Source organism: Bufo bufo, chromosome 5, assembly GCF_905171765.1.
Source record: "Bufo bufo chromosome 5, aBufBuf1.1, whole genome shotgun sequence".
In the NCBI taxonomy this organism is placed as follows: Eukaryota; Metazoa; Chordata; class Amphibia; order Anura; family Bufonidae; genus Bufo; species Bufo bufo.
Genome location: NC_053393.1, coordinates 374335773 through 374363756, shown reverse-complemented (window position 1 = coordinate 374363756; position 27984 = coordinate 374335773). Strand labels below are relative to the sequence as shown.

The 27984-nt window shown below is 41.4% G+C and overlaps 2 protein-coding genes across 3 annotated transcripts; one reads left to right on the top strand and one right to left on the bottom strand.

The window, feature by feature from the left end:
• Window positions 1-27058, bottom strand: LY86 (lymphocyte antigen 86). 2 transcript variants are annotated; one of them, XM_040432318.1, is made up of 5 exons: window positions 26788-27058; window positions 19100-19186; window positions 11768-11896; window positions 3102-3154; window positions 1-235 (listed from the first exon to the last, which is right to left on the bottom strand). In XM_040432318.1, the coding sequence occupies exons 1-5, from the start codon at window positions 26906-26908 to the stop codon at window positions 143-145; spliced, it is 483 nt and encodes a 160-aa protein (XP_040288252.1). In that variant the 5' UTR covers window positions 26909-27058; the 3' UTR covers window positions 1-142. The 2 variants fall into 2 exon arrangements, with proteins under 2 accessions (XP_040288252.1, XP_040288253.1); XM_040432319.1 differs by lacking the exon at window positions 11768-11896.
• Window positions 5851-6957, top strand: LOC121001310 (tigger transposable element-derived protein 1-like). The gene is made up of 2 exons (XM_040432317.1): window positions 5851-5878; window positions 5913-6957. Exon 2 carries the CDS (start codon window positions 5996-5998, stop codon window positions 6560-6562), a length of 567 nt encoding a protein of 188 aa, XP_040288251.1. The 5' UTR covers window positions 5851-5878; window positions 5913-5995; the 3' UTR covers window positions 6563-6957.
• Window positions 27059-27984: the final 926 nt, after the last annotated feature.

Here is a 27984-nt window from a genome sequence, read left to right as displayed (position 1 = left end):
TTTGTTTGGTGTTTTATATGCTACTGCTGCCCAACATCTAAAATGTAGACGCATTGCAAAAATGCAATGAAAATGCTGCAAAGCACACTGCTAAAAAAGCGGCGTAGTGTGACACCATCCCGACTACGTGATAAAACTATCATTAAACTGGAGAATGACTGTAGAGAGTGAAGTTTGCACAAGCAACTTTATAAGCATGTTCATTCAGAAGCTCCAACATTATAAAATATTCTCCCTGCAAAAGAAGAGAAAATGAACAGTTAAATCCCAATCAGGTTCAATCTTTTTTCCTGCTGTGAGTGAACTTGTAGTTAAATGCGGAACTATGAGCACCTGCTGTAACATTTACCGTTGTGCTTGAAAGTTTGTGAATCATAATTTTCTATATTTCTACATAAATTTGACATAAAACTAAATCAGATTTTTTACACGCCTTAAAAGTAGATAAAGATAACCAACTCAAACAAATGAGTTAAAACTATTACAGTTGGTCGTCTATTTATTGAGAAAAATGAACCAATATCACCTTTCTGTAAGTGGCAAAAGTATGTGAACCTTTACTTTTAGTATCTGGTGTCATCCCCTTGTGCAGCAATACCTGCAACTGAACGTTTCTGGTAATCAGTCCATAGAAACATACTGAATGTCCCATAGGCTGCAATGGTAATTAATTGCAGTCTATGGGACAAGCGATCTAACGATTGCATGTTCAAGTCCTCTAAGGGGACTTAACATAAATGTAAAAAATAATCAAAAGAGCATACATACCCAAAAGGGTATTACTGAAAACTACAGATTGCACCACAGACGTAAATATAAAATTATAGGTATTAAAACACAAGAAAAACTATACAAAAGTGATATTGCTATAATCGTACTGACCTGGAGAATGAAGGGAACAGGTCAATTTTTTCACATAGGGAATGTTGTGAAAACAAAATCCAAGAAACTATGGCGGAATTGCATTTTTTTTATTTTTATTTTACCCCATTTGGATTTTTTTCCCGTTTCCCACTATATCATATGCATTATTAAATGGTACCACTGGAAAGTGCAACTTGTCCCACAAAGCCCTAATACAGCTACGTAAACAGAAAAACTAAAAAGTTAAGGCTCTGGGAAGGCAGGGAGTAAAAAACAAAAATGCCAAAACTAAAAATCCCACTACTTTTCCAATAGCATTCTGGCTTGTCCAAAGGGAAGACTGGTAGCAATGTTCTTTTTGGAGAGCAGCAGCTATATCCTCTCAATCATGCCATGCACAACATTGTTGTTTAGTGTCCTCCTGATGGTGGACTCATGAACATTAACATTAGCTAATATGAAAAAGACCTTTAGTTGCTTAGACGTTACCTTGGGTTCCTTTGTGACCTTGCAGACTATTTGCTCTTGGCAAGATCTTTGTGGGTCGACCATTAATAATGACACAGAATTTCTGGCATTTGCAAACAATCTGTCTGACTGTGAATTGGCAAAGTCAAAACTCTTTAGAGATGGTTTTATAAACTTTTCAATCCTAATGAGCATCAACAACTCTTTTTTCCTGAGGTCCTCAGAAATCTCCTTTGTTCGTGCACTTCCATAAACATGTGTTGTGAACATCAGACTTTAATAGATCCCTGTTCTTTAACTAAAACAGGTCACCCAATCACAACTGATTGTCATCCCATTGATTGAAAAAACTTGACTTTAATTTTACCTTCAAAATATCTGCTAATCCTAAATGTTCACATGCGTTTGCCACTCACAGACATGTGATAATAGATCATTTTCCTCAATAAGTCAGTGACCAAGTCTAATATTTTTGACTCATTGGTTTGATTTGGTTATCTTTATCTGCTTTTAGGGCCTATGTGAAAATCTGATGTAGTTTTAGGTTAAATTTATGCAGAAATAAAGAAAAATCAGTAAGGTTCACAAACTTTCTGGAAACCACTCTATATCATAGATCTAATTGGACCTGTAAATTTTTAAGTACTTTATTATATTGACTTTTATTTGAGTTGGATGTACCCTGTATAATTTTGGTGCAGTTTTTGATGGTTTTCAGCTTGTTATATTCATTTGGAAAGCTTATTCCGCAAATGTAAAACCTAAACCTAAAATCTATAGACTCCCATTACCCAGTGGAGGCTGTTATTCATCAATATACCTTTTTTGTGCAGTATGAAATAGCACAATCTGCTGTGCTTTTGCCAACCAGTAAAACATATACTGCACAGTAATTTTTTTCAATAGAAGCGTGATGGATACCACTGTAAGTTTATACAGTAGCGCCCATTGGAGATGTATGCTGTAGGTATACTATACACACACACACAGGCAAACACAGTGTGATGGTACATCCATACTGGACTAAAATTTATTTTCCAGTACCAACAAAGTGGGAGACATTTAAAAAAAAATTGACATCAGAAAATTACCTATTCTTTAAATCACATTGTTAAGTTTAAAATATTTTTAAAGCATTTTTGATGTTATTTTAAATTTTTTGTATCAATACTTAATACTTAAACAAAAAAACATAAAATCTTGCCATTTTCACACTGACCACAAAGAATAATCATAGACACCACTTCTTGCTCTATGCAGTTACTACGTATATATACACAGAGATGATATCATTACAGGCAGGATTAGAATGATAGATAAGACAGGATCCACCAATCACCATAGGTAATTGTCAGTGCTTATCTATTCTTTCCTTGTACAATGACCTCTGCAAAGGTCACAGAGCATGTTTAGAAAACTCTCCCATAGAAGTCAATGAGGTTCCCTCTAGGCCATTATGTCTATGGACCATGGGGCTGCCATAAAGCAATTTTTTTCTAAATGCTGTTAAGAATAGATCAGGCAATAAAATAAAAAAAAATAGAATAAACTCCTAAGCTCCCTCTAGTGGTTGCTTGTGGCAACCAGAATTTTATTACTTATGTTGTATATTTGTAGCTATGTATGAGAATAATGCTGTTACAACTCCTTAATAAATATATTTAGAAATGAATCTGCATAAAATCCTGGACGTAGAAAGGCATAAACCAATAATGATACTATAAATAATAATTATCAGAACATACGTAACGGAACAAAAAGATTCTTACTTTGGGTAGTGTTGAAAATCCAAAACTTACAAAATGATTGTAAAGCACAAATTCTAAAAAGAAAGTTCAGTTAGTTCAGATAATGAATGCAACTCATTTATGTTAATTAATCGGGAGTTGGTGAACACCATGTAGCTTTATAACTCTGTTACAATGTAACAAGTCTTCTTTAGACTTTCATTTCTTAATTGTTCAAACTTTTTAGTATGCAGGATACATTTTTGTTAACAAAAAGCAAAATTTTAGTGTTCAACATTTTGGTCATTTACACTGGATGCAATTGATATGGCTACACTTCTTGTTATCATTTTCACAAAAAAGCCACCAGAAACATGTAAATATCTCTGCAAGGAAAAAGACATAGTAATCAAATATGATATAGCTCTAACTGATAGTTCACAATTAGGGATCAGCGAACCCGAACTTTACAGGTTCGGGTTTGGAGGGAATTCCGTTATGGATTTTAAGCCTTTAAGAGGCTTTCCGTTTTGATCGATCATAATCGAAGTCTATGGCCAAGCATAACGGATCCGTTTGGTTTCCTTTATGCAGGACTTTGTTTTCTTTCCTGCATAAGGGAAACCAGATGGATTTGTTATCCTTGGCCATAGACTTTTATTATAACTGATCAAAATGGAACTCTAAGGCTATTAACCTCCATTTTTTGGGGGGGGGGAAGATAAAAAAAAACAGCAATTTTTACATTATTTTGTGGAATTGTTTTACGGGGTTCACTGTGTGGTAAAAATAGCATCATTTTATTAAGTGGGTCTGTAGTCATGATATTGGCATATTTCTATATATTTTTTTACTATTTTTGTCTCTCCTCCTGCAGCCTGTCAACTGCTCCCTCATTCTCCTCCAGACTGACAGGGAGGGAGTGGCTACTTTATCTGCTCATATCTCTGGTTTGGTACAAGAGATATGGGCTTTGTATTGTTTGAAAGTTGGCATTCTAGCTGAAAATAAAAGTAAAATCGATTTCTAACTGATATCTCCTGCTTTGGTCTTGTATGAGCTGGAATGCAAGCTTTAAAACAAGACAAATTGCAGGCTTCTAGCTGCTACCATTGAGGAGATATCAGCATCTAAAGCAGCCCTCCCCTTGCCACGTCTGCCCAAGCTCAGCTCGGGCAGAACAGTTACAGAGGACCTTTCACCGGTCCTGACATGATCATATAACTAGCTGGCTGTGTAAGGCATACTGAAGTCATGTTACAGCGCTTACTATATTTTCTATGCGCTGCTCCATTCGCCTGCTGTTGAGGCTCCTAATGAGGCTCCTAATTTTTGCAGTGTTACTTCTAAACCTGTAAAGCTAAAGACACACTTGATTATCTAGTTGTATTGTTTTTCATGTGACTAGGAAAGCAAGTGTGTGCTTGCTTAAAATAGGACCTGTCAGCTCTTGTAATATGTCAGTTTCACTAGTATTCCACTAAATGATATCAATAAAAACAGCTGGTCGCTCCACAAAAACTAAGCCCTCACATAGCTCGGTAGATGGAAATATAAAAAGTTATGAGTATAATATGGTGATGCAAAACCATTTTTTCCAAAGATTGTTTTTTTTTATGTTAAAACATAACAAAAACTATATACATTTGATATTCCTGTAATTGTACTGACCCACAGAATAAAAGTACTGTGTCATTTTTATTGCACAGAGAACACCATAAAAATGAAATGTATATAACAATGGCAAATTGCATTTTTTTGCAGTTCCACCCATTAATAACTTTTTACAGCTTCCCCAAACATGGTATGGAAAATTAAAATGATGCCATTAGAAAGTACAACTCCCCCAAAACACAAGCCCTCATACGGCTATGTTAAGTAAGATAAAAAGACTTGTTTTTACAAAATAATCTGTGTTTGTTTTGTTGAATTCCGCTATTACTGTAGCATCAAGTATCTCTAGAGTATTGCTAGAGAAGCACTCTGCATATTGTGTGGTGAAGATAGAATATGGACAGGAGGACAGTGTAAAATGGGAACTTAATTGATGTTTGTGTGTGTTTGGTACAACTTTTTTGATGCCATGATCTGGATGCTGGTACATGTGGGTCATGGCATCAGTACATAGCCTAATTTGGTAGAGAGAAGTAAATAGATGGGTAAGAATTTATCTTCTCACTCCTTTCCTGGATAAAAAAAAAAGACCTGCATAAGTGACAATCACAAAACAAGTATGCTTTCTGATTGATGAAGGAGAGGGAGTAACATGCACAGAAATCCTTGTTACCTTCCCCCTGAAGTCATGAGAGAAGATACTTTTTCTCCTCCTCCTGACTGGCTGAGATCACAGATACCCTCTTATTTTAGGCTCTGAAGCAGCTAGAGATATGGGCCTGGTCTTGTTTGAAAGCAATCAAAGCTTTAAAACAAAGCCAGTTCAGTGATCCCTCGACTTACGATGTACTCGACATGCAATGGTTTCAACTTATAATTGCCTCTCCTAGGCCATCGTACGTTGAATACAGACTCAACATACGATACCTTAGGGCAGTAATGTGACTGAGCAGCAGCGCTTGAACGCCTCCGGAAAACGGTGCGCAACAATAGAGAACACTTGTACATGCTGATTGGCTGTAATAGTCAGCCAATCGGTGTTTCAGCTTAAGGTTACCAATTGCGTGTCTCCAGGCATCACGTGCATTTTGTGGCAATCAGAGGCACACGCAGATAGGCTGGAGTTCAGCCAATCGGTGTATGCATTTCATAATGTAGGACTGCGTCTTGAGCATCATCGTGTGGAGAGTGACACGGAAGCTGCTGTTTTTTTTTCTATAGAGCACCTAAGGTGTGAAGGGACATTATGCCTCCCAAACAGGCAAAAAATTTAATTCCTATAAAAACAAAACAGGAAATTATAAAAAAAACATGACAATGGCATGAAGATAAGTGAGTTAGTGCAACAGTATGGTTTCTCAACCATTTCTACAATTGTGAAGAAGAGAGACACACTTAACAGCATTACAGAGACTGACAAATCAACCACAGTGCACAAAGGCAGAGATCTTATTGTTGAGATTGAGAGTTTGCTGTATTTATGGATTAAGGAAAAGCAAATGAGAGGGGACACTGTTCCAGGAAACTTTATCTGTGAAAGTACAAAATGCATTTTTGAAGAACTGAAAGGAAAGGCAGAGTCAAGTGGTTATGCCGCTGGTACAAGTCGTTCTGAAGAGTTTAGAGCCAGCAAAGGTTGGTTTGAACGTTTCAAGCAAAGATTTGAAGTAAAGAGTGTGATACGATATGGAGTGGCAGCTAGCTCAAACCGCGAAGCAGCTGATTTTTTTAAGCTGGAATTTCAGCATCTTATGGATGATGAAGGCTACCTTCCACAGCAAGTTTTCAATTGTGATGAAACTGGCTTATTCTGGAAGAAAATGCCCAAGCGAACATACATCACTAGAGAAGAAGCTAGTCTTCCTGGACATAAGCCTATGAAAGACTGACTAAACCTCCTGCTGAGTGCTAATGCATCAGGGGAATTAAGCTAAAACCAATGTTGGTTTATCATTCTGATACCCCTAGAGTTTTCAAACAGACAAAAGTCATTAATGCACTGCAATAGGAAGGCCTGGGTGACCAGAAATGTGTTTAATGAATGGGCAACAGAAGTCTTTTGCTTCAGTGAAATCATACCTGGAGAAAAACAGACTGCTGCTAAAAGCACTGCTGCTGTTAGACAACACTCCTGGTCATGACCCAGCACTGGCAGAATCATTGGAGGCCTAATTTAATTTCATCACAATTAAATTCCTACCTCCAAACACCACTCCTCATTCTTCAACCTATGGATCAACAGGTCATCTCAAACTTCAAGAAACTGTACACCAAGAAGATGTTTGCGAAATGATTTGAAGCGACTGAGCCGGACAAAAACTTGACATTGAAAGAGTTTTGGAAAAAAAGGTATAACATCTTGGACTGTGTGAGGCTAATTGTTTGTGTCCTTAATTCTGCTTGGAGACCTTTGTGGCCCTCTGTCGTGCATGAATAGAGATGGCTTTGCGGTTCGCCCAGCGGTAGTTTTGCGGCGAACTTTGCTTGTTCGCGATTCGCTGAATATGCGAACATATGGCGATGTCCGTGCGTGCCATATTCTTTTGCATTGCGCCGAAATTTGACCCATGACACATCCGTCAGGTGGGACAGGACAGCCAATTGAGACGGTTCAGCACAAGGACACACCCCCAACCCTATAACAGAACCCCATCTTGCAGCCATTTTACATTATGTGTTTTGCCAGTGTAGGGAGAGGTTGCATTTTCGAGCAGGGACAGGCTGTTAGGAACTTAGGGACACCAAGCACTAGCTAATAGGGCCACAAAAGTCCTTTTAAGGACTGGGAACGTTGTGCTATCGATAGGTGTGATACACAGAGGGGTGTGATATACTTAAAATATACTTTCTAACATCAAAAGTATATTTTAGTGCATTTGTATGCTTCCAGAAAATACTGATTAAGGGCAGCGATCTATCAGCTTCCACAAAATAGTGATTGAGGCTTTCCATATACCTGCATCCACAAAATTACTGCTTGAGGTCATATACCAGCTTCAACTAACAACTGATTGAGGCCCGCCATATATCAGCTTCCACAAAATAGTGATAGAGGTTTTCCATATACCTGCGTCCACAAAATTACTGCTTGAGGGTGATATACCAGCTTCAACTAAAAACTGATTGAGGTCTGCCATATATCAGCTTCCACAAAATAGTGATAGAGGTTTTCCATATACCTGCATCCACAAAATTACTGCTTGAGGGCAATATACCAGCTTCAACTAACAACTGATTGAGGCCTTCCATATATCAGCTTCCACAAATACTGCTCTTCTCTAGGGACTTTGGCACAGGATCATTTTGAAAATGACAGGCAGAGGAAGAGGCAGGCCAATCTGCAGTGGTGGTAGGGGTCGGGCAGGTGCACCAGGCCGGAGCCTAAGTTGGAAATTGGAGAAGGTGCGTGCAATTATGTCAAAGGACGCACCAGAGTTGGTTGAGTGGCTCACTCAGCCTTCCGCTTCTGCACTCTCCTCATCCTCTGTATCTGCACCCTCCTCACTCTCTGCTGTGTGCACCCCCAAAGACACCACCACCACCATAGCCCCCCCACTAGAGTCAGAGGAATTATTTTCCCATCTATTCCCAGACCATACCGATGCGCAGCCATTCTTGGCATCGGACGAGGAGGTAGCAATGGCCGCCACCCAACGGTCTGACGACAGTACCCAGATCAGCCCAAGGAGGGTGATCCCCACTGTTGCTGCCTACTCCTAGATCTATAATGTCAGTGGTGGTGAGGGTGACGATGATGATGTGTCGATGGACGTCAAGTGGGTGCCCACAAGAGAGGAAGAGGAGGGGAGTTCAGAGGGAGAGACGGAGCAGCAGATAGGGAGGAGAAGGAGGAGAAGCAGGCAGAACTCGCAGTGCACATGAGGCAAAAAGCAGACTGCAAATGTATCTGGAGCGAGCCATCCACCATGCACGGTCACATCTTGCGCTCCCAGGATGCAGGCATATGGCTCCGCAGTGTGGACTTTTTTTTAACGTGTCATCTGTTGACAATAGTTTGCCATCTACAGCCTGTGCTGTCAATTCATAAGTCACCTGGCCTCCCATCACCGAGCCCAGTGGGAGCAACGCCGTCAGAACCCAAAAAGCCACACTCCTGGCGCTCCACCTGCTGCCTCTTCTCCTTCTCTCTCCTCCCATTTGTTCTTCACTCCACCTTCCACCGTGCCATTGTTGCGTTCATCTGGCACAAGACAGGCTTCCGTGGCCCAAATGTTCGAGTGTAAAAAAATCATGACGCCGGTTAATCCTATTGCCCAACGGCTGACTGCTGGAATATAAATTGGTGGACTCGGAAGACTTTTGAAAATTTTTGGTCATTGGCAGACCGCAATGGAAGGTCCCCAGAAGGAAATATTTATCCCAGAAGGGCATCCCTGAACTATATGTCCACGATCAGCGGCAAGTTAATATATCTCTGCCACACAGTGTCGGTGCCAAGATACATCTGACCACAGACACGTGGTCTAGCAAACACGGGCAGGGAAGGTACATAACTTTTACTGCCCACTGCGTGAACCTTCTGATGGCCATCAAGGATGTAACCCAGGTCTGCCTCTTCTTCTCCTTCTCCTACTCCATCCTCCGTCTCCTCCTCTGCTGACTCCTCCTTTTCCACTGCTACCGCCTCTTCCGCTGCACCCCCCAAGCTCCCCAGAACCTATTCGACGTGCCAGGTGAGACATTGCCATGATGTGCTGCGGCTGTTGTGCCTGGAAGCCAAGGGCCACACCGGTCCTGCACTGCTTTCAGCTCTGTGGTCACAGGCCGATCAGTGTCTATCCCCATTCAATTTGACAGTTGGGTATGGTGGTGTGCGACAACGCTGCCAATCTGGTGAGCGTGCTGAAACAGGGCAAAATGACAGGTGCCATGCATGGCATACATCCTGAACTAAGTCGTGCAGCGATTCGTTGCCAAATTCCCTAGGGTCCAGGACGTCTTGCGGCAGGCCAAGAAAATCTCTGGCCATTTTAGAAGATCTTACATGGCCATGGCTTGCCTTGCTGACGTTCAGCGGCGACACCACTTGCCCGTCAGACGTCTGATTTGTGACTGCCTGACGCGTTGGAACTCAACCTTGAATAAGCTTGATAGGCTGCTCCAGCAGAAACGTGCCGTTAACAACTACCTGTACGAACTCTGCGGCAGGACAGGTTCTGGGGAGCTTGGTTTCTTTTTACCGCGCCAGTGGCTGCTCATGCACGACGCATGCAGACTTCTGTGGCCATTTGATGAGATCACCCAACTGGTCAGTCGCAGCCAGGGCGCCATCAGTGACATCGTACCTTGCGCCTTCTTTCTGGAGTGTGCATTGCGTCGTGTCATTGATCAAGCTGTCGAGGAGCAGGAGCTGGAAAATGAGGAAGTTGCAATGCTGAATGAATTCCCAGGGGGGGCTCTCCATCTGAGACAAGTCAGCAGGAATCTAAAGAGGAGTCAGAGGAGGATGGTGGCTGGGGGGAAGAGCAGGAGGAGGAGGAGCAAGAAAAGCAGGCTTTAAACTTTTCGGGGATCCCTGGTGTTATCTGTGGCTGGGGGAAGGAGATCGAGGACGACATTCTCCTGGGCGATGAGCAGGAGCCGAGGCGCTCCACCGCTTCCAATTAAGTGCAAATGGGGGCTTTTATGCTCCAGTGTTTGAAGAGGGATCCCCGTATAAAAAGCATAAAGGTCAAGGACCTGTACTGGGTGGCAACGTACTTAAACCCCCGGTACAAACACAAAATGGCAAACATGTTACCAACATCACAGATGGCTATCAGAATGCAGCATTTCCAGGCCTTGCTACGAGAGATGCTGCATTCTGCTGTTGCGGGCCCTGGCAGTGAAATTTCCACCGACAGCGAAACAGGTGTCCTACGCACCTGCAAAAAGAAGGCGGTTTGAAGATGTACTGGTCACTTCGGATATTAGATCATTCTTGCAGCCAACCCATCGACAGCCTCCCTCCGGATCCAGCCTCAGGGAATGCCTAGACAGACAGGTGGTCCGACTACATCGGGATAACGGCCGATGTGGACGCTCTGAGAAGCGAGGAACCCCTTGACTACTGGGTGTGCAGGCTTGACCTGTGGCCAGAGCTGGCACAATTTGCCATGGAACTGTTGGCTTGCCCCTCGTTGAGGTGTCCTGTCTGAAAGGACGTTCAGCGCAGCAGGGGGGATCGTGACCGATAAGTGCACTCGCCTAGGTCACGACAGTGTGCACTACCTCACATTTTTTAAAAGGAATGAGGCATGGATCTCGGAGGAATTCAACACCTGTGACCACGTGTAATTGAATTTCCTCATGCCAGCCCACACATATCCGACAAGTCAACAGAGCATGACAATGGAGAAGAGGAATGTTGTGAAGATGACCATGTTATCACAGCTCAAGAGATGAAGAATCTGTTACCTCAGTTGTGAGAGCGTTGTCCGAAAACACCCAGATGAAACACCCATCGCTCTTGCTGAGCTTAAAACCTGTGATTATGAAGACAAGGTGCTGACGTCACAGAGCTGGAGCGCCGAAATCTCGCGATGCGCGAGCTAGCACATGCGTAGTTCGTTCCCTGTGCTGATGCCAGCACAGGGAATGAACATGATGCCGACACTGCGCATGCGCTAGCTCGCGCATCACAAGATTTTGGCACTCCAGCTCTGTGACGTCAGCCAGCAAGGAGGAGATTCGGAGGACGCGGGGCGGTGCTGGGCTCCTTTCCGCTGGACTCATATCTGGACACAGGACACATATCAGGTTCATTTGCATATGGATCAAAACGTTTTTTTAACACAATAAAAGCACAGAGAGCTATGGGGACTGGGTATTGCAGATGTGCTAGCGGCCATCTAGCAGCCCATGTCCCCAGCTCTATGCACAAAATCCTGGTGACAGGTTCCCTTTAATTGTTCACAGTAACAGTAATTTTGACCAGGGGTGCCCAAACTTTTGCATGTCAAAGAACAAGAAGTAATTAGCAAATCATACATTTTCAATAATAAGTTTCATACTAATGGTTAAATCGTTTTCATGGATAAACTGACTTGTTGGGATAGGGGTTCTTATGTAAGTAGGTATGTAATATATTTCACCTCCTTTTTTCTTTCCACAGAACGAAAACTTTGGGGCTGTATAGCCACATAAATATTTGTCCTCATGAAATAGGTAAGCTCCATTGTAAAAAAACTGTGAACTCATATGAAGCAAATTGATATCTTGTCCTTAAAAAGAAAATAAAATTATACTGTGTATATATATAATTTTATACAGAGACACATGATACTTACAATGGCATCTGTTGCTAATAGGGCTGTGCTGGGTCTAGCTACATACAGGTCCTTCTAAAAAAAATTAGCATATTGTGATAAAGTTCATTATTTTCTGTAATGTACTGATAAACATTAGACTTTCATATATTTTAGATTCATTACACACAACTGAAGTAGTTCAAGTAGTTTTCTTGTTTTAATATTGATGATTTTGGCATACAGCTCATGAAAACCCAAAATTCCTATCTCAAAAAATTTGCATATCATGAAAAGGTTCTCTAAACGAGCTATTAACCTAATCATCTGAGTCAACTAATTAACTCTAAACACCTGCAAAAGATTCCTGAGGCTTTTAAAAACTCCCAGCCTGGTTCATTACTCAAAACCACAATCATGGGTAAGACTGCCGACCTGACTGCTGTCCAGAAGGCCATCATTGACACCCTCAAGCAAGAGGGTAAGACACAGAAAGAAATTTCTGAACGAATAGGCTGTTCCCAGAGTGCTGTATCAAGGCACCTCAGTGGGAAGTCTGTAGGAAGGAAAAAGTGTGGCAGAAAACGCTGCACAACGAGAAGAGGTGACCGGACCCTGAGGAAGATTGTGGAGAAGGACCGATTCCAGACCTTGGGGGACCTGCGGAAGCAGTGGACTGAGTCTCCAGTAGAAACATCCAGAGCCACCGTGTACAGGCGTGTTCAGGAAATGGGCTACAGGTTCCGCATTCCCCAGGTCAAGCCACTTTTGAACCAGAAACAGCGGCAGAAGCGCCTGACCTGGGCTACAGAGAAGCTTTTTTCGGATGAAAGCAAATTTTGCATGTCATTCGGAAATCAAGGTGCCAGAGTCTGGAGGAAGACTGTGGAGAAGGAAATGCCAAAATGCCTGAAGTCCAGTGTCAAGTACCCACAGTCAGTGATGGTCTGGGGTGCCATGTCAGCTGCTGGTGTTGGTCCACTGTGTTTTATCAAGGGCAGGGTCAATGCAGCTAGCTATCAGGAGATTTTGGAGCACTTCATGCTTCCATCTGCTGAAAAGCTTTATGGAGATGAAGATTTCATTTTTCAGCATGACCTGGCACCTGCTCACAGTGCCAAAACCACTGGTAAATGGTTTACTGACCATGGTATTACTGTGCTCAATTGGCCTGCCAACTCTCCTGACCTGAACCCCATAGAGAATCTGTGGGATATTGGGAAGAGAAAGTTGAGAGACGCAGGACCCAACACTCTGGATGAGCTTAAGGCCGCTATCGAAGCATCCTGGGCCTCCATAACACCTCAGCAGTGCCACAGGCTGATTGCCTCCATGCCACGCCGCATTGAAGCAGTCATTTCTGCAAAAGGATTCCCGACCAAGTATTGAGTGCATAACTGAACTTAATTATTGGAAGGTTGACTTTTTTTTGTATTAAAAACACTTTTCTTTTATTGGTCGGATGAAATATGCTAATTTTTTGAGATAGGAATTTTGGGTTTTCATGAGCTGTATGCCAAAATCATCAATATTAAAACAAGAAAAGGCTTGAACTACTTCAGTTGTGTGTAATGAATCTAAAATATATGAAAGTCTAATGTTTATCAGTACATTACAGAAAATAATGAACTTTATCACAATATGCTAATTTTTTGAGAAGGACCTGTATATCCAGAAGGTTCTATCAGCAGCCCAGGAATCACATGATCACTTACTTTATCACAGGGGCAATAGAGGCAAGGTACCTCTGATCTCTTCAGGTTCTCTTTTATACACAAAGTGTATTGAATATTGTATTTAAAAAAAAAAAAAACTTTTGCTACTGTTCCCTTATGCAGCTGGCTTAAAGGACATCAGTCTCTACGAGCATTGCCGTTACACCTAGAGGCTCTGCTTTCTCTGCAACTGCCATGCCCTCTCCACTTTGATTGACTAGGCCATTCTTGATGATGTTTTCATTGCCTGACCCTGTCAGTCAAAGTAGAGACTCCTAGATGTTAATTGCATATATTAACCACTTCCCGACACATGATGTTCTACTACGTAACCACTGCGTTCCCGCAATTTGACGTAATAGTACGTCATGGTGATCAGGCGGGTACCGAAGTGGTGCACGCGCGATCACTCCAAGGATACGGCAGTCCCTGGTAGCCGGGCCCCTGCTGTATCCACCGGCATCGCTGTTTACGCTGTTTACAGCGATGCCGGCGGATTAAACCCTTCTATGTCCGTTTTTCGCAGACCGCAAAATTCAAAGGATCGTGTGCAAGAGGCCTAATAGTGATAAAGATTATCACTAGGGAGAATGTCTAATATGTTTCTTTCTTATACATCTGTGAACTTTTAACTGACATAAAAAATATTTTCAATCACTGTCACCGTAAACAACTAGTATTCATTCAGCTTTTCAAAACAAGCCATATGGCAAACCAATGTGAGCTGGGATCTGCATGGCACTGGAAGGCAGTACTGAAATAGGTATAGGATATATTTCCTGCCTTTGTGGTTATTTGCTTCTCAATAAGAGCTCAGTCTATAACATCTGTTCACATTTCATACCTTTGCATAATTTTTTACTGTATATTATTTTAAAAATGGAACAAAATAAAAAAAATTAGAATGCCACAAACCTCAAAGAATTATTAAAGCACTGGTGTCAAACAAAATCCCACATAAAGCTGTGGCCTAAAGCCACATGCTGTATTTACCAACGTAAAATTGGCCAGCATTTTTTTGTTGGAAAGATGGCAACCCTAGATACGCTGCATCCATAACAAACTGTATTTTAAGTAGAGATGAGCGAATTGAATCCCATGAAGTGGAATTCGATACGAATTTCAGGATAAATTTGATTCGACTCGAAGCCAAATTTCCTCGTGCTTTCTGTTAACGAATCGATTTAACCTCAAATAGTATAAAAAAAGGAAAAAAATCATACTTACCTCCTCCATTTGCTCGCGACGGGCTGCCAGTCTCCATCTTGATAGAAGATCTCGGCCGAAATCCCATGCCTGGTGACGTATGACGTCACCACGCCGGCCGGCGTGATGACGTTATCTCACGCTGAGCGAGATTTCGCTCCAGATCTTCAAGCAAGTTGGCTGTGGCCGACCCGTTGCGAGCAAATGGAGGCAGTAAGTTTGATTTAATTATTTTTTTAATGTTAATTTCACACAGTTTTTACACTCAGATGCCGCAATCATGTATGAACGCGGCATCTGAGGGGTACAATGACAGGGGGCGGCGCTATCGCAGCGCGGACCACGACATAGAAGGGGTTTGTGTCGGGTGAGGGAGCGCAGCGAGTCCCCACGCTGCTGTTGCGGGGACTCAATGTGTCAGAAGGCAGCCCGATGCAGTGCAGAGGCTGCCCAATTCCTTGCACAGCATCGGGACCTGCCTTCTACGGGTGCTGAGGAGATCCAGCCTCAGGCTGGGTCTCTTAGGCAACCTGTTAGTTTACTACTCACTGTAGTACAAGAACAGACAATGCATTACAATACAGATGTATTGTAATGCATTGCAGAGGGGTTCAGACCCCCAAAAGTGAACATCAGAAATAAAGTAAAGAAGAAAAAGTAAAAAAAGTGTTTCTACTAAAATTAATAAAGTAATAAAACGCCCCTTTCCCCTTATTTTATAATAAAAAACAGAACCCCCTTCACACGTCCGTAATGACCGGCTTTATAAATATATCACATGATCCACCCTGTCCAATAAAAACCATAAAAAAGTAAAAATAAAAATGGTGTAAAAAAAAGCCATTTTTGTCACCTGACATAACAAAAAGTGCAACACTAAGCGATCAAAAAGGTGTATGTCCCACAAAATGGTATAAATAAAACTGCCACCTCATCTGCCAACCCAAAAAATGAGCCCCTACCTAAGATAATTGCCCAAAAAAAAAAAATATATAGCTCTCAGAACATGGAGACACTAAAACATTATTGTGCTAAAGTGAAATGCATAAAAAAAAATATATACATATTAGGTATCGCCACGTCCGTAACAACCAGCTCTATAAAAATATCACATGACCTAACCCCTCAGGTGAACACCATAAAAAAATAAATATAAAAACTGTGTAAAAAAAAAGCAAGTGATCAAAAAGGCGTATGCCCCCCAAAATAGTACCAATCAAACCATCACCTCATCCCACAAAAAATTAGACCCTACCTAAGAGAATCGAGTCGAAAAATAGAAAAGCTATCACTCCCAGACAATGAAGACACCAAAATATGATTATTTTTTGCTTCGAAACTGCTATTATTGTGCTAAAGTGAAATAAATAAATAAAAAATCCCAAATTTTTCGCCCCATAAGACGCACTTTTTCCCCTCCAAAAATGGGGGAAAAATAGCAGTGCGTCTTATGGGGCGAATGCAGCATTTTTCCAAATTTTCAATGATACGCCGTGATGCCGCGCGGCGGGTGTATCAGCTGAGAGGGAGGAGGGGGCCGGCATCTGCTTTTATAATGACAGCGGTGCCCGTGCAGTGACTGTATTCTACTACACGGGCCCCGCTCACTGTATATAATCTTATCTATAATTGTAGGCATTGTTAATATATACAAATTCAGGGTAATCAGCGCCTGTATTACTTACAAGCGCTCGGTAGCAGAGAGGAGGGAGGAGGCAGGTCGGGAGGACGGGCGCTGGCAGCATGAGTCACTACGTCACGTGCCTGCGCCGCCCACTTTATGAATGAAGCAGGCGGCGTCGGTGCATGACGTAGTGACTCACGCTGCCAGCGCCCCTCCTTCTGGCTTGCCTCCTCCCTCCTCTCTGCTACTGAGCGCTTGTAAGTAATACAGGCACTGATTGCCCTGAATTTGTATATATTAACAATGCCTACAATTATAGATAAGATTACGGTATATACAGTGAGCGGGGCCCGTGTAGTAGAATACAGTCACTGCACGGGCCCCGCTGTCATTATAAAACCAGATGCGACCCCCACCCCCTGTATTGGGGGTCATTCACACTACAGGGACACTGTTATGGAGGGGATCTGTGGATGACACATAGCATAAGATGCTATATATGTGTCATCCACAGATCCCCCCCATGACAGTTTCATCCACAGATCCCCATAACAGTGCCATCCAGAGACCCCAATAAGAGCCACCCAGAGATCCCCATAACAGTGTCACCCACAGATCCCCCATAACAGTGTCACCCACAGATCCCCCATAATGGTGTCACCCACAGATCCCCCATAACAGTGTCACCCACAGATCCCCCACAACAGTGTCACCCACAGATCCCCCATAACAGTGTCACCCACAGATCCCCCACAACAGTTTCACCCACAGATCCCCCGTAACAGTGTCCTTAACAGATCCCCCATAATAGTTTCATCCACAGACCACCATTAGTTCAAAACCCACCAAAAGCACACCTTTTGGTTCTAAATATTTTTTTTCTTATTTTCCTCCTCAAAAACCTAGGTGCGTGTTATGGGCAGGTGCGTCTTATAGGGCGAAAAATACTGTACATATTAGGTATCGCCACGTCCGCACCAACCAGCTCTATGAAAATATCACATGACCTAACCCCTCAGATGAACACCGTAAAAAAAAAAAAAAGGGTAAAAAAAAGCAATTTTTGTCACATTACATCACAAAAATTGCAACACCAAGTGATCAAAAAGGCATATACCCCCCAAAATAGTACCAATCAAACCGTCACCTCATCCCGCAAAAAATGAGTCCTTACCTAAGACAATTGGTCAAAAAATAAAAAAGCTATGGCTCTCAGACTATGGATACACTAAAATATCATAATTTCGGTTTCAAAAATGCTATTATTGTGTAAAACTTAAATAAATACGAAAAAGACATATTAGGTACTTCCACGTCCGTAACGATCTGCTCTATAAAAAAGTCACATGACCTAATCCCTCAAGTAAACGCTGTAAAAATAAATAAATAAAAAACAATTTTTGGGTCACCTTGCATCATAAAGTGTAATAATGAATGATCAAAAAATCATATGTACCCAAAAATGGTACCAATAAAAAGTCAACTCTTCCTGCAAAAAACGAGCCCCTGCACAAGACGATCGGCAAAAATAAAAATAAAATAGGGCGTTCAGAAACTGGAGATACAAAAACCTAAGTTTTGTTTTCAAAAATGCTTTATTATGTAAAACGGAAACAAACATCATAGAAAGTAGACATATTTGATATAATTGCGTCCGTAACAACCTGCTCTATAAAAACAGCTTATGATCTAACCTGTCAGATGAATGTTGTTAAAAATAAACAATAAAAAAACGGTGCAAAAACATCCATTTTTGGTTACCTTGCCTCACAAAAAACTTAATATTGAGCAATTAAAAATCATATGTACCCCAAAATATTACCAATAAAACTGTCAAATTATCCTGTAGTTTCCAAAATGTGGTGAATTTTTTGAGTTTCTACTGTAGGGGTGCATTACGGGGGCTTCAAATGGGACATGACATCTAAAAACCAGTTCAGCTAAATCTGCCTTCCAAAAACCATATGGCGTTCCTTTCCTACTGTGCCCTGCCGTGTGCCCGTACAGCAGTTTACGGCCTGGGCAGGAAGGTGAAAACAGGCCCGGGGTTGAATGGGGTTAAAACAACATTTTTCTCAGCAATGTGGGCACATATGAACATGGGACCAACACAGATGTCTTCAGCTTCCAAGTGCACATGTAACAGGTCAGCCAGTTTTATAGTAACAAATCTAATGATAGATGCCCTCTAAAGGGGTTTTTCAGGATGTGGTCATTGATGGCCAATCCTCAGGATAGGCCATTCATATCTTATCAGCAGGGGTCTGACATCCTACACCCTCTATGTTTCAGTATAGCTCTGACACCAGAAGTCAGTGTCAGAAATACACTTGTGTGGATGAAGCTGGTTACTGCAGTGCTGTTCCCATTGACTTCAGTAATAGCACAAACTTCTGGAGCCAAAGTTATGTATATTGAAACGGTTGATCCAACACCCTGCACATCCACCAATCAGATATTGCTGGCCTATCCTCAGGATAGGCCAACAATAACAAAATCCTGATATACCCCTTTAAACCTACACTGTACAGTACATTAGCTATGGCACATTTTAAGCTCAATGCTCCATGATATACATGGTTTTATCTGTTTTCATAACTCTGAATAATATAATAATATACAATGATTACTTACTTAAAATCACTCCAATTTTAGCTGTTATATGTTTTGTGAGAACTCTGGAACAAGGATTAAAGCTGACTCCTATATCCTGCAAAGGATCTGCAATTATAAAGTGTAATAGCTAGATTAATAACAGCACAACTATGCAGTATATCAGAACAACAGTCAAAGGGGACCCAAAGGGGACAGGCGTAGAAAATGGTGAATAAGACGGGCCTACCGGCCTGTCCCCTCCCACGTCACGTCCACAATTTTAGAACTGGTGTGAGCGGGACGAAGTTGCAGATAGTGCTGCTATCTGCCCCTTTTATAAGAAATATAGGGAGGTGGTTCGGCATATCCACCGCTGGTCTAAATCTATGCCAGCCTCCTTGCTGGTATAGATTTAGAACATTTTCTACGCATAAAACAGAAATAGAAAATAGAAAATAATAAATGAGACAGGTCTGCCGGCCCACCCCCTTCTCTGTCCATGCCATGGCCCCCTTTTTAAGACCTGGTGTATATCGGTTAATAAATGACCCCCATAGTTCTTGTGGGTTTTTTGTGCATGTAGGCTTCTGAGCAGGATATATGGTTACAGCAAAGTAATACATACCAGAGTATGAAGAGCAAGCACCAGTTCAAGTTTATTTTGTTTCTCTCTCCAGTGAGAGGTGTCAATCTATACAGGGCCACTCAAGATACTGTAACATTACCAGAATGGAGAAAGAAAATTTTTCCAAGGATCACACAACTGCCACACCAAGGTGTGTTACTTTCTGGCTGATGAAGTAAAGCTGGATGCATCCCTTTCCCCCACCTATTAATGCCCCTATAGTAGATATTTAGAGCATGAGGTATATTCATGGACACCAGTCATATTTTGCAGAGTTATCAATCTACCACACTTAGTCTGATTAGAAGGGCACAATAATGATTGTTTACACTCAGATATTGGGATGTAGATATTGATGGTCTACACTCAGGATATGTCAACAATATTAGATCTGTAGGGATCAGACACACAGCCACTGGCATGGAAACTATATAATGGACAGAAGGCTCTCTCCACTGTGTCATTTCTGGTGCTAGCATACTGCAGCTCAGCTCCCATTCACTTGTAATGGCACAGCCACTACTCAGTGCACAGAACTTTGTGCTTCTGCCTCCATCCACTGCATGGTTTCCAACATTGGCAGGTGGCTGAATCAGCTAGTTTGGGGCCCTGAAAGGCACCAGACTCTCACAAACAGAAATTCATGACTCATCTTTATGATTAGTCATCAGTATCTAACTACAAGAAAACCCCTTGAATCGCCCCCTTCTCGCACAGATCATCACAGTCAATGTTCATGCAGGTAAAAACAGACAATACTGCTTTGAATGAACACTGTTCGGGAGATGTGTGGTTGCAGAAGTGGGGGGCCACTGAAGACTATCTTAGGCTCACTACCGGCTTGATTTCTAATAGCTGTATTTCTCCATGCATTAAATTGTCAGCTTTCAAACAAGACCAGGCTCATATTAGCAGGTGCTACCCAGCACTATATATGAAGGGTATTTTAAGCGCTCAGGCTGACTGGCTGGAAGAGAAAAGAAAAAAAGTTCCCCTCTCCCTGTTTCACCTATACTTGTACCAAGGGTCAGGGTAATATGGACTTCTGTGCTTGTTATCAATCCCCTTTTACTCATAAATCAAAATCCACAATAAAAAAGGACATTTTAGGAGGGTTTTCCCAATTTTGATGTTACTGTTGGGAGTTAATAAGTGAAGCTGGATCATCTGAGTAGGTGTGTACTGTATTTTGAATGGTCAGGTGGCAATTTCTGATTATTACCTGAAATAAAATTGATGCATATTATCTTCAGTTTAGGGTTCAGTTAAAGTGGTATATTTTCTTTAGCGTACCCAATAGGTGCAGTTACCAAGGAAGTAAATGTAGAGAGGGCTGCAATCATGAGTTATGGAAAGAGCTGAACTATAGCTGCCAATGCTTCATTGACCTCTTTGTCGAACATGCTTGGTTTATCACAGGGGTAATGGGTAGACATGAACAAATTTCTTAAAATTCAAGTAGGGGCTGATTTAGTCAAATCAACCGTTGGTTCAATGGTTTTAATACATTCTACCAGAATCAGAAGTGCTCAGTTTGCCTCTCTGCCCCTAAAATAGTAGGTGGAGTGTCTTCTCATTATTTCTGAATTTTAAAGAGGACCTTTCACCCAAAAACATGTATAGAAACAGTTACATTAACTAACAGTGCGGCCCCCCAGTGATGTATTTCCGATTATTATTTTTTCAGAGGACCCCCCCCCCCCCTTTCATCCACTGTGGTCTCCGGTAGTTCTGGCGTCTCATATGCTAATAAGGCGATTTGGTTTGAGTAGGCGGTGACTAGAATTTGTTTAGGGTGTGGTTTTCTTCTCCCTGGCTAAGAGCGCATCCAATCACAGCGCCGCGCTCTTTGCCAGAGAGAAGGAGCTCAAGTTCTTGCGAGATTCTTGCTTTTACACATCCCAAGGCGTGTGCACCATCTTGGAGTCCCCGGCGGAGAGGATCGCAGATGTATTGTAATGCATTGCAGAGGGGTTCAGACCCCCAAAAGTGAACATCAGAAATAAAGTAAAGAAAAAAAGTTTAAAAAAGTGTTTTTACTAAAATTAATAAAGTAATAAAATTAATAAAGTAAAAAAAGAAAAAAAAACGCCCCTTTCCCCTTATTTTATAATAAAAAACAGAACCCCCTCCACACGTCCGTAATGACCGGCTTTATAAATATATCACATGATCCACCCTGTACGATAAAAACCATAAAAAAGTAAAAATAAAAACGGTGTAAAAAAAAAGCCATTTTTGTCACCTTACATCACAAAAAGTGCAACACCAAGCGATCAAAAAGGTGTATGTCCCACAAAATGGTATGAATAAAACTGCCACCTCATCTGCCACCACAAAAAATGAGCCCCTACCTAAGATAATTGCCCAAAAAAAATTAAAATATAGCTCTCAGAACATGGAGACACTAAAACATTATTGTGCTAAAGTGAAATGCATAAAAAAAAAAATACATATTAGGTATCGCCATGTCCGTAACAACCAGCTCTATAAAAATATCACATGACCTAACCCCTCAGGTGAACACCGTAAAAAAATAAATATAAAAACTGTGTAAAAAAAGCAATTTTTGTCACATTGCATCACAAAAATTGCAACAGCAAGTGATCAAAAAGGCGTATGCCCCCCCAAAATAGTAACAATCAAACCGTCACCTCATCCCACAAAAAATTAGACCCTACCTAAGAGAATCGGTCAAAAAATAGAAAAGCTATCACTCCCAGACAATGAAGACACTAAAATATAATTATTTTTTGCTTCAAAACTGCTATTATTGTGCTAAAGTGAAATAAATAAAAAAAAATCCTGTATTTTTCGCCCTATAAGACGCACCCCCCCCCCCCCCCCCAAAAAAAAATGGGGGAAAAATAGCAGTGCGTCTTATGGGACGAATGCAGCATTTCCCCAAATTTTCAATGATACGCCGTGATGCCGCGCGGCGGGTGTATCAGCTGAGAGGGAGGAGGGGCTGGGGGCATCTGCTTTTATAGTGACAGCGGGGCCTGTGCAGTGACTGTATTCTACTACACGGGCCCCGCTCACTGTATATAATCTTATCTATAATTGTAGGCATTGTTAATATATACAAATTCAGGGTAATCAGCGCCTGTATTACTTACAAGCGCTCGGTAGCAGAGAGGAGGGAGGAGGCAGGTCGGGAGGACGGGCGCTGGCAGCATGAGTCACTACGTCACGTGCCTGCGCCGCCCACTTTATGATTTGGTTAGAGTAGGCGGTGACTAGAATTTGTAAAGGGTGCGGTTTTCTTCTCCCTGAGCTAAGAGCGCATCCAATCAGAGCGCCGCGCTCTTAGCCAGGGAGAAGGAGACCAAGTTCTTGGAGTCCCCGGCGGAGAGGATCGCAGCGGCAGCAGCATCCTGTCAGTAAGTATGAAAACTTACTGACAGGATGCTGCTGCCGCCTATGCCGCAGCTGCAATCCTCTCCGCCGGGGACTCCAAGATGGTGCACACGCCTTGGGATGTGTAAAAGCAAGAATCTCGCAAGAACTTTAGCTCCTTCTCTCTGGCAAAGAGCGCGGCGCTGTGATTGGATGCGCTCTTAGCCAGGGAGAAGAAAACCGCGCCCTAAACAAATTCTAGTCACCGCCTACTCAAACCAAATCACCTCATTAGCATAAGAGACGCCAGAACTACCGGAGACCACAATGGACGAAAGGGGGGGTCCTCTGAAAAAATTATAATCGGAAATACATCACTGGGGGTCGCACTGTTAGGTAATGTAACTGTTTCTATACATGTTTTTTGGTGAAAGGTCCTCTTTTAGGGTGCAGCCACCTGGTCGGCTTTCCTGATGTAGTTTTGGAAGCCAAAACTAGAAGTGAATAAAAAAAAAAGTCATATCTGTCCTTTATACTTTCTCTCCTTTTATGATCCACTCCTGATTTTGGCTTCCAAAGCTGCATTAGGAAAGCTGACCATGTGGCTGTACCTTACAGATATTTTTTTTACAGTGGTTTCCTATGTTAACTCTTTGTTTCCCCAAGCCTGCATGAAACACTGCTAAAGCTTATTTCAAATAAGAAAAAGATAAAAACAGGCACTCACCAACTGGTATGTCTATAGTAGATTGTTTAATAATAGTAAAATCCCATAAAATAATATAAAACACAATATATCATAAAAACATGTGCACTAGGATCGATAATCTGAGTGCAAATAGCTATCACATAAGATATGTTGCAGGATAACGATATGCTTCAAACAAGTCTGTGCATATACAATAGTAATAAAGAATAATTGTAATAAAGTGAACAAATGTCCTGTGAAAAAAAATATATATATATGTCCTGTGAAAAAATAGTTCTACTTAAATATTTCTGTGAAGAATTCTGTGAAAAAAGGTTTGTGAAAAAACTTGCAGAAGTATAGTATCTTCTTATAAGAATATTGTATCCATACAATCTTCTTATAAGAATATTGTATCCATGCAATATAGCATTAATGTGGCTGTGAATTATCTTGCAAACAGCTGTGTCCAATGGCATATGACGCTGCTGTGACAGCAAAAAAACTGACAGCAGAAGGAAAGCATCTGCCCCAATTATACAATAACACTTCCCATTTTACCAATGATAAAAGCTATACCCAGATTATTTCCTATTATGTTGGGTTAACTTGCTTGTAAACTACCTATCTTAATAAGAAAAAGGGGGTCGGTCAGCACATCCCAAAGCGCAGGGGCACGTTGCTATGGCTGAGAACAAGACTGTTAAACAAAACATGCAATGCAACAGCTCACTGCAAACCAAATAAAGTACAAAAAATTGCATCATAATTGGAAATGCTGTACTAATAAGTTAGAGATGCTTGGCAAATCGTTTTGTACAAAATTATTTGAGCCCGTCTGCCGCACGTCAAGGCGATCTCTAGTTAGACGGGTTCCTAACACTAAATTTTACCTGTTATGTGCCATGACGGCTATCATATAATTCAGAAAGTGCAGGTTCCACATGCATGCTGGATCCGCCTGAATTTCTGTCATTTTTGGTGCCAAAATGGCCTCCATTATATCCACAGAAAGCAGTTACCAGCATGCATGCCGAGGCCCACTCCACACCACCCCTGGCGCCAAAAGGTCACCAAGGACTGCAATGAGAGTCCACACACTATCTCTCTCCTGGTGCCAGATGGCTTCAGTGAGTGAGGGGGAGCAGGCCAAGCTATATACTAACACTAATTAAAATCAGCCAATGGGGCAAACGAGCTGGTCAGGAGTGCACAACTAAGGAGGCAGCCACACCTCCAGCACAAGCTGCAAAGAAAAAGGGGGTCAGTCAGCACATCCCAAAGCGCAGGGGCACGTTGCTATGGCTGAGAACAAGACTGTTAAACAAAACATGCAATGCAACAGCTCACTGCAAACCAAATAAAGTACAAAAAATTGCATCATAATTGGAAATGCTGTACTAATAAGTTAGAGATGCTTGGCAAATCATTTTGTACAAAATTATTTGAGCCCGTCTGCCGCACGTCAAGGCGATCTCTAGTTAGACGGGTTCCTAACACTAAATTTTACCTGTTATGTGCCATGACGGCTATCATATAATTCAGAAAGTGCAGGTTCCACATGCATGCTGGATCCGCCTGAATTTCTGTCATTTTTGGTGCCAAAATGGCCTCCATTATATCCACAGAAAGCAGCCTTGACGTGCGGCAGACGGGCTCAAATAATTTTGTACAAAACGATTTGCCAAGCATCTCTAAATTATTAGTATAGAATTTGCAATTATGATGCAATTTTTTGTACTTTATTTGGTTTGCAGTCAGCTGTTGCATTGCATGTTTTGTTTAACTACCTATATTAATAGTACTATAAATTAACCCAGAATCATAACTACTTCACATAGCAGTAAAGCTTCACCCTGAAATGTCATTGCAAATAAACTTTTAAGCATTCAATTACATTAAACTTCGACTCATGAAATGTTCCCCCGGGAGAAGAATGAAGGTCTTTAAACATTCTTATTTATATCTCTTGTTACCTTTGATATAGAAGTCTTTCTAAGTATGGAATGCATCCAAAGTACAGACTTTTGTCATTCTCTTACATTTTTAAAGAAAAACAGAGACCTAAATGTTTTTTTCTGGTTTACATCAACATCCTTTAAAATAATTATTTATAAAGGTCACTGTCATTTTGTAATGTACTTCTTTTACTTTTATTACTCCTCAGAGAGGGAAGAGGGGTGAGTGACTCAATTGGAGCATCATACATTACAAAGTTCATTGCCCTTCTGTGGACATCTTTAGGTAGGCCTATCAAGAGAAAAATAGAGCCATCATTCTGTTATCCGACTTATACCAAACTACTATTTTACTAACAGATAACATCTACCCACACAGCAGCAGTAAACTAACAATGGACTACCTATCTATACAGAAGTTTTACTTCTCTGTGCTGACTGCTGCAGAAGACAATATTTAATTTTCAATTGTACAGTGCTGCTGAAATGAACAGAAAAATTCATATATTATTGAGTTAAAACAAATGAGCCTTTGTGTTGGAAGTGCCCCATACTACACCTTTATTTGACCAGACTTTTATCATGTTGCTACAATATATGACTGTGTGATAGGAAATGGAGTTTGGAGCCATGACAATAGAGCTCTCACATTTTCCTCTGCACCATCCCAGACCACCAGCTACATTAGATATTAACCAGATTTATTAATCATTTGCAAATTCCTGAACATAGTGAAAAATGGGATGACAGACAGTTTGCAGTCTGCCCTGTGTGTGCCAGCATGCATGGAGATCCCCCTTTAAAAACCCTGTAGCATACGTAACATTCAGCATATAGTTGTATTAACTGTACAATTAGTTTATTAGTGTATACAATATAAAAGATATGTTTGTGTCACGTTGAATTATCATAGCTCTGAGCTGTGACTGCCTCATCTGAAAAATATGTAGCTCCTGCTGAGCTGGCAGGCAGCGCTCCGTCATTGTATGTCCTTGGTAAAAGCAGGTATTGCTTGTGTTATAAGTTCCAATCCTCAGCATGACATGAAAGTTATTAAAACAGTCAGGACTATGCAGTGATCTTTAGCAAACAAGCAATCGGTTTTCAGTGAACTCACCACAACTTTTATAATATGCTTCAAAGTCCTTTGTCTTGCAGATTGTGTGAGTAGGCCACTCTTTCATTTCTCCTGGCCGTAGCAACCATGAGATAGTGAGAACGATGGCAACATTCTTCATTCTGCAAAGGTGCTGACTGTCTTCTCTAGCAGCAATTCCGTTTTAGCCTGCTGGATGAGACACCTTTTACAAAGCTAATTTAGTCCAAATCTGGCCAGATACAGTATGTACAGGGTGTGAACATTGCAAATATGCTACAAGCAACGGCAATTTTAGTTCCCCAAAAGAGTCTGGTTTTACTTCCTAAATTAGTGCTTTCACTATTATATGCTTTACTTATATTTTTACGGAAGTACACAATATATCTTAATGTGAGGGATGCCGAAAACAAGTAATTTAAGCAAAATATATTACAGACTTTTCTAGTAGTATTCCTTATTTGGTATTCAAATACTATTCATCTTCTAGGTTTCTACTGGCAGATCTACTCTGTTCTTTCCTATTTGTTCTGCTCAGTTACTATCACAGAATCTGGATGAGCGTCTACGGGGTACAAAACAAATCACTGTCAACAACAAGTTACAACAAATAAGCAAAATAAGCCCCTAAAAACTCAATGGATATTCTTGATCAGGATCACAGTAAAATTGCTCTGTGAATAAAATAACAGTCTACCAGATGCCAGTAATAGCCATTTAGTGTGACAGTACAGCTCAATTCATACCATTAGGATGCCATCATCTATTCTACATATCCATCTTCAAACTTTGGTCCCCTGAAGAACCACTTATATCTGAATTAAAGAAACGTGTTGGGACTTCTTTGACAAGTAATTGAAGAATTTTTAGGGCTACATAGGTGATAATAAACGGGTTGAGCCACAGAGAAGTAGGGTCACCCCTTTCGGGGCAAGTGCTCTGCTTTTAGACAGTGATAGCCGCAGGGTCTCAACTGATAGAATTTGATATTATCCCAACTTCAAGATTGCTTACTTTATTCCAGAAACCCAGTGAGGTGGAACCACAAGTAGGACAGGCCACATAACCTATATGGCTTAGTGGCCACATTCATCTACGTCATGATTATTTTTGCTTACCCTGCTATATTGTCATACTAAGTGGGTATTACTGACATCTGGTAAATTGCTATTTTAATGACAGGGCAATTACCGTGATCCTGATCAAGAATATCTGTTA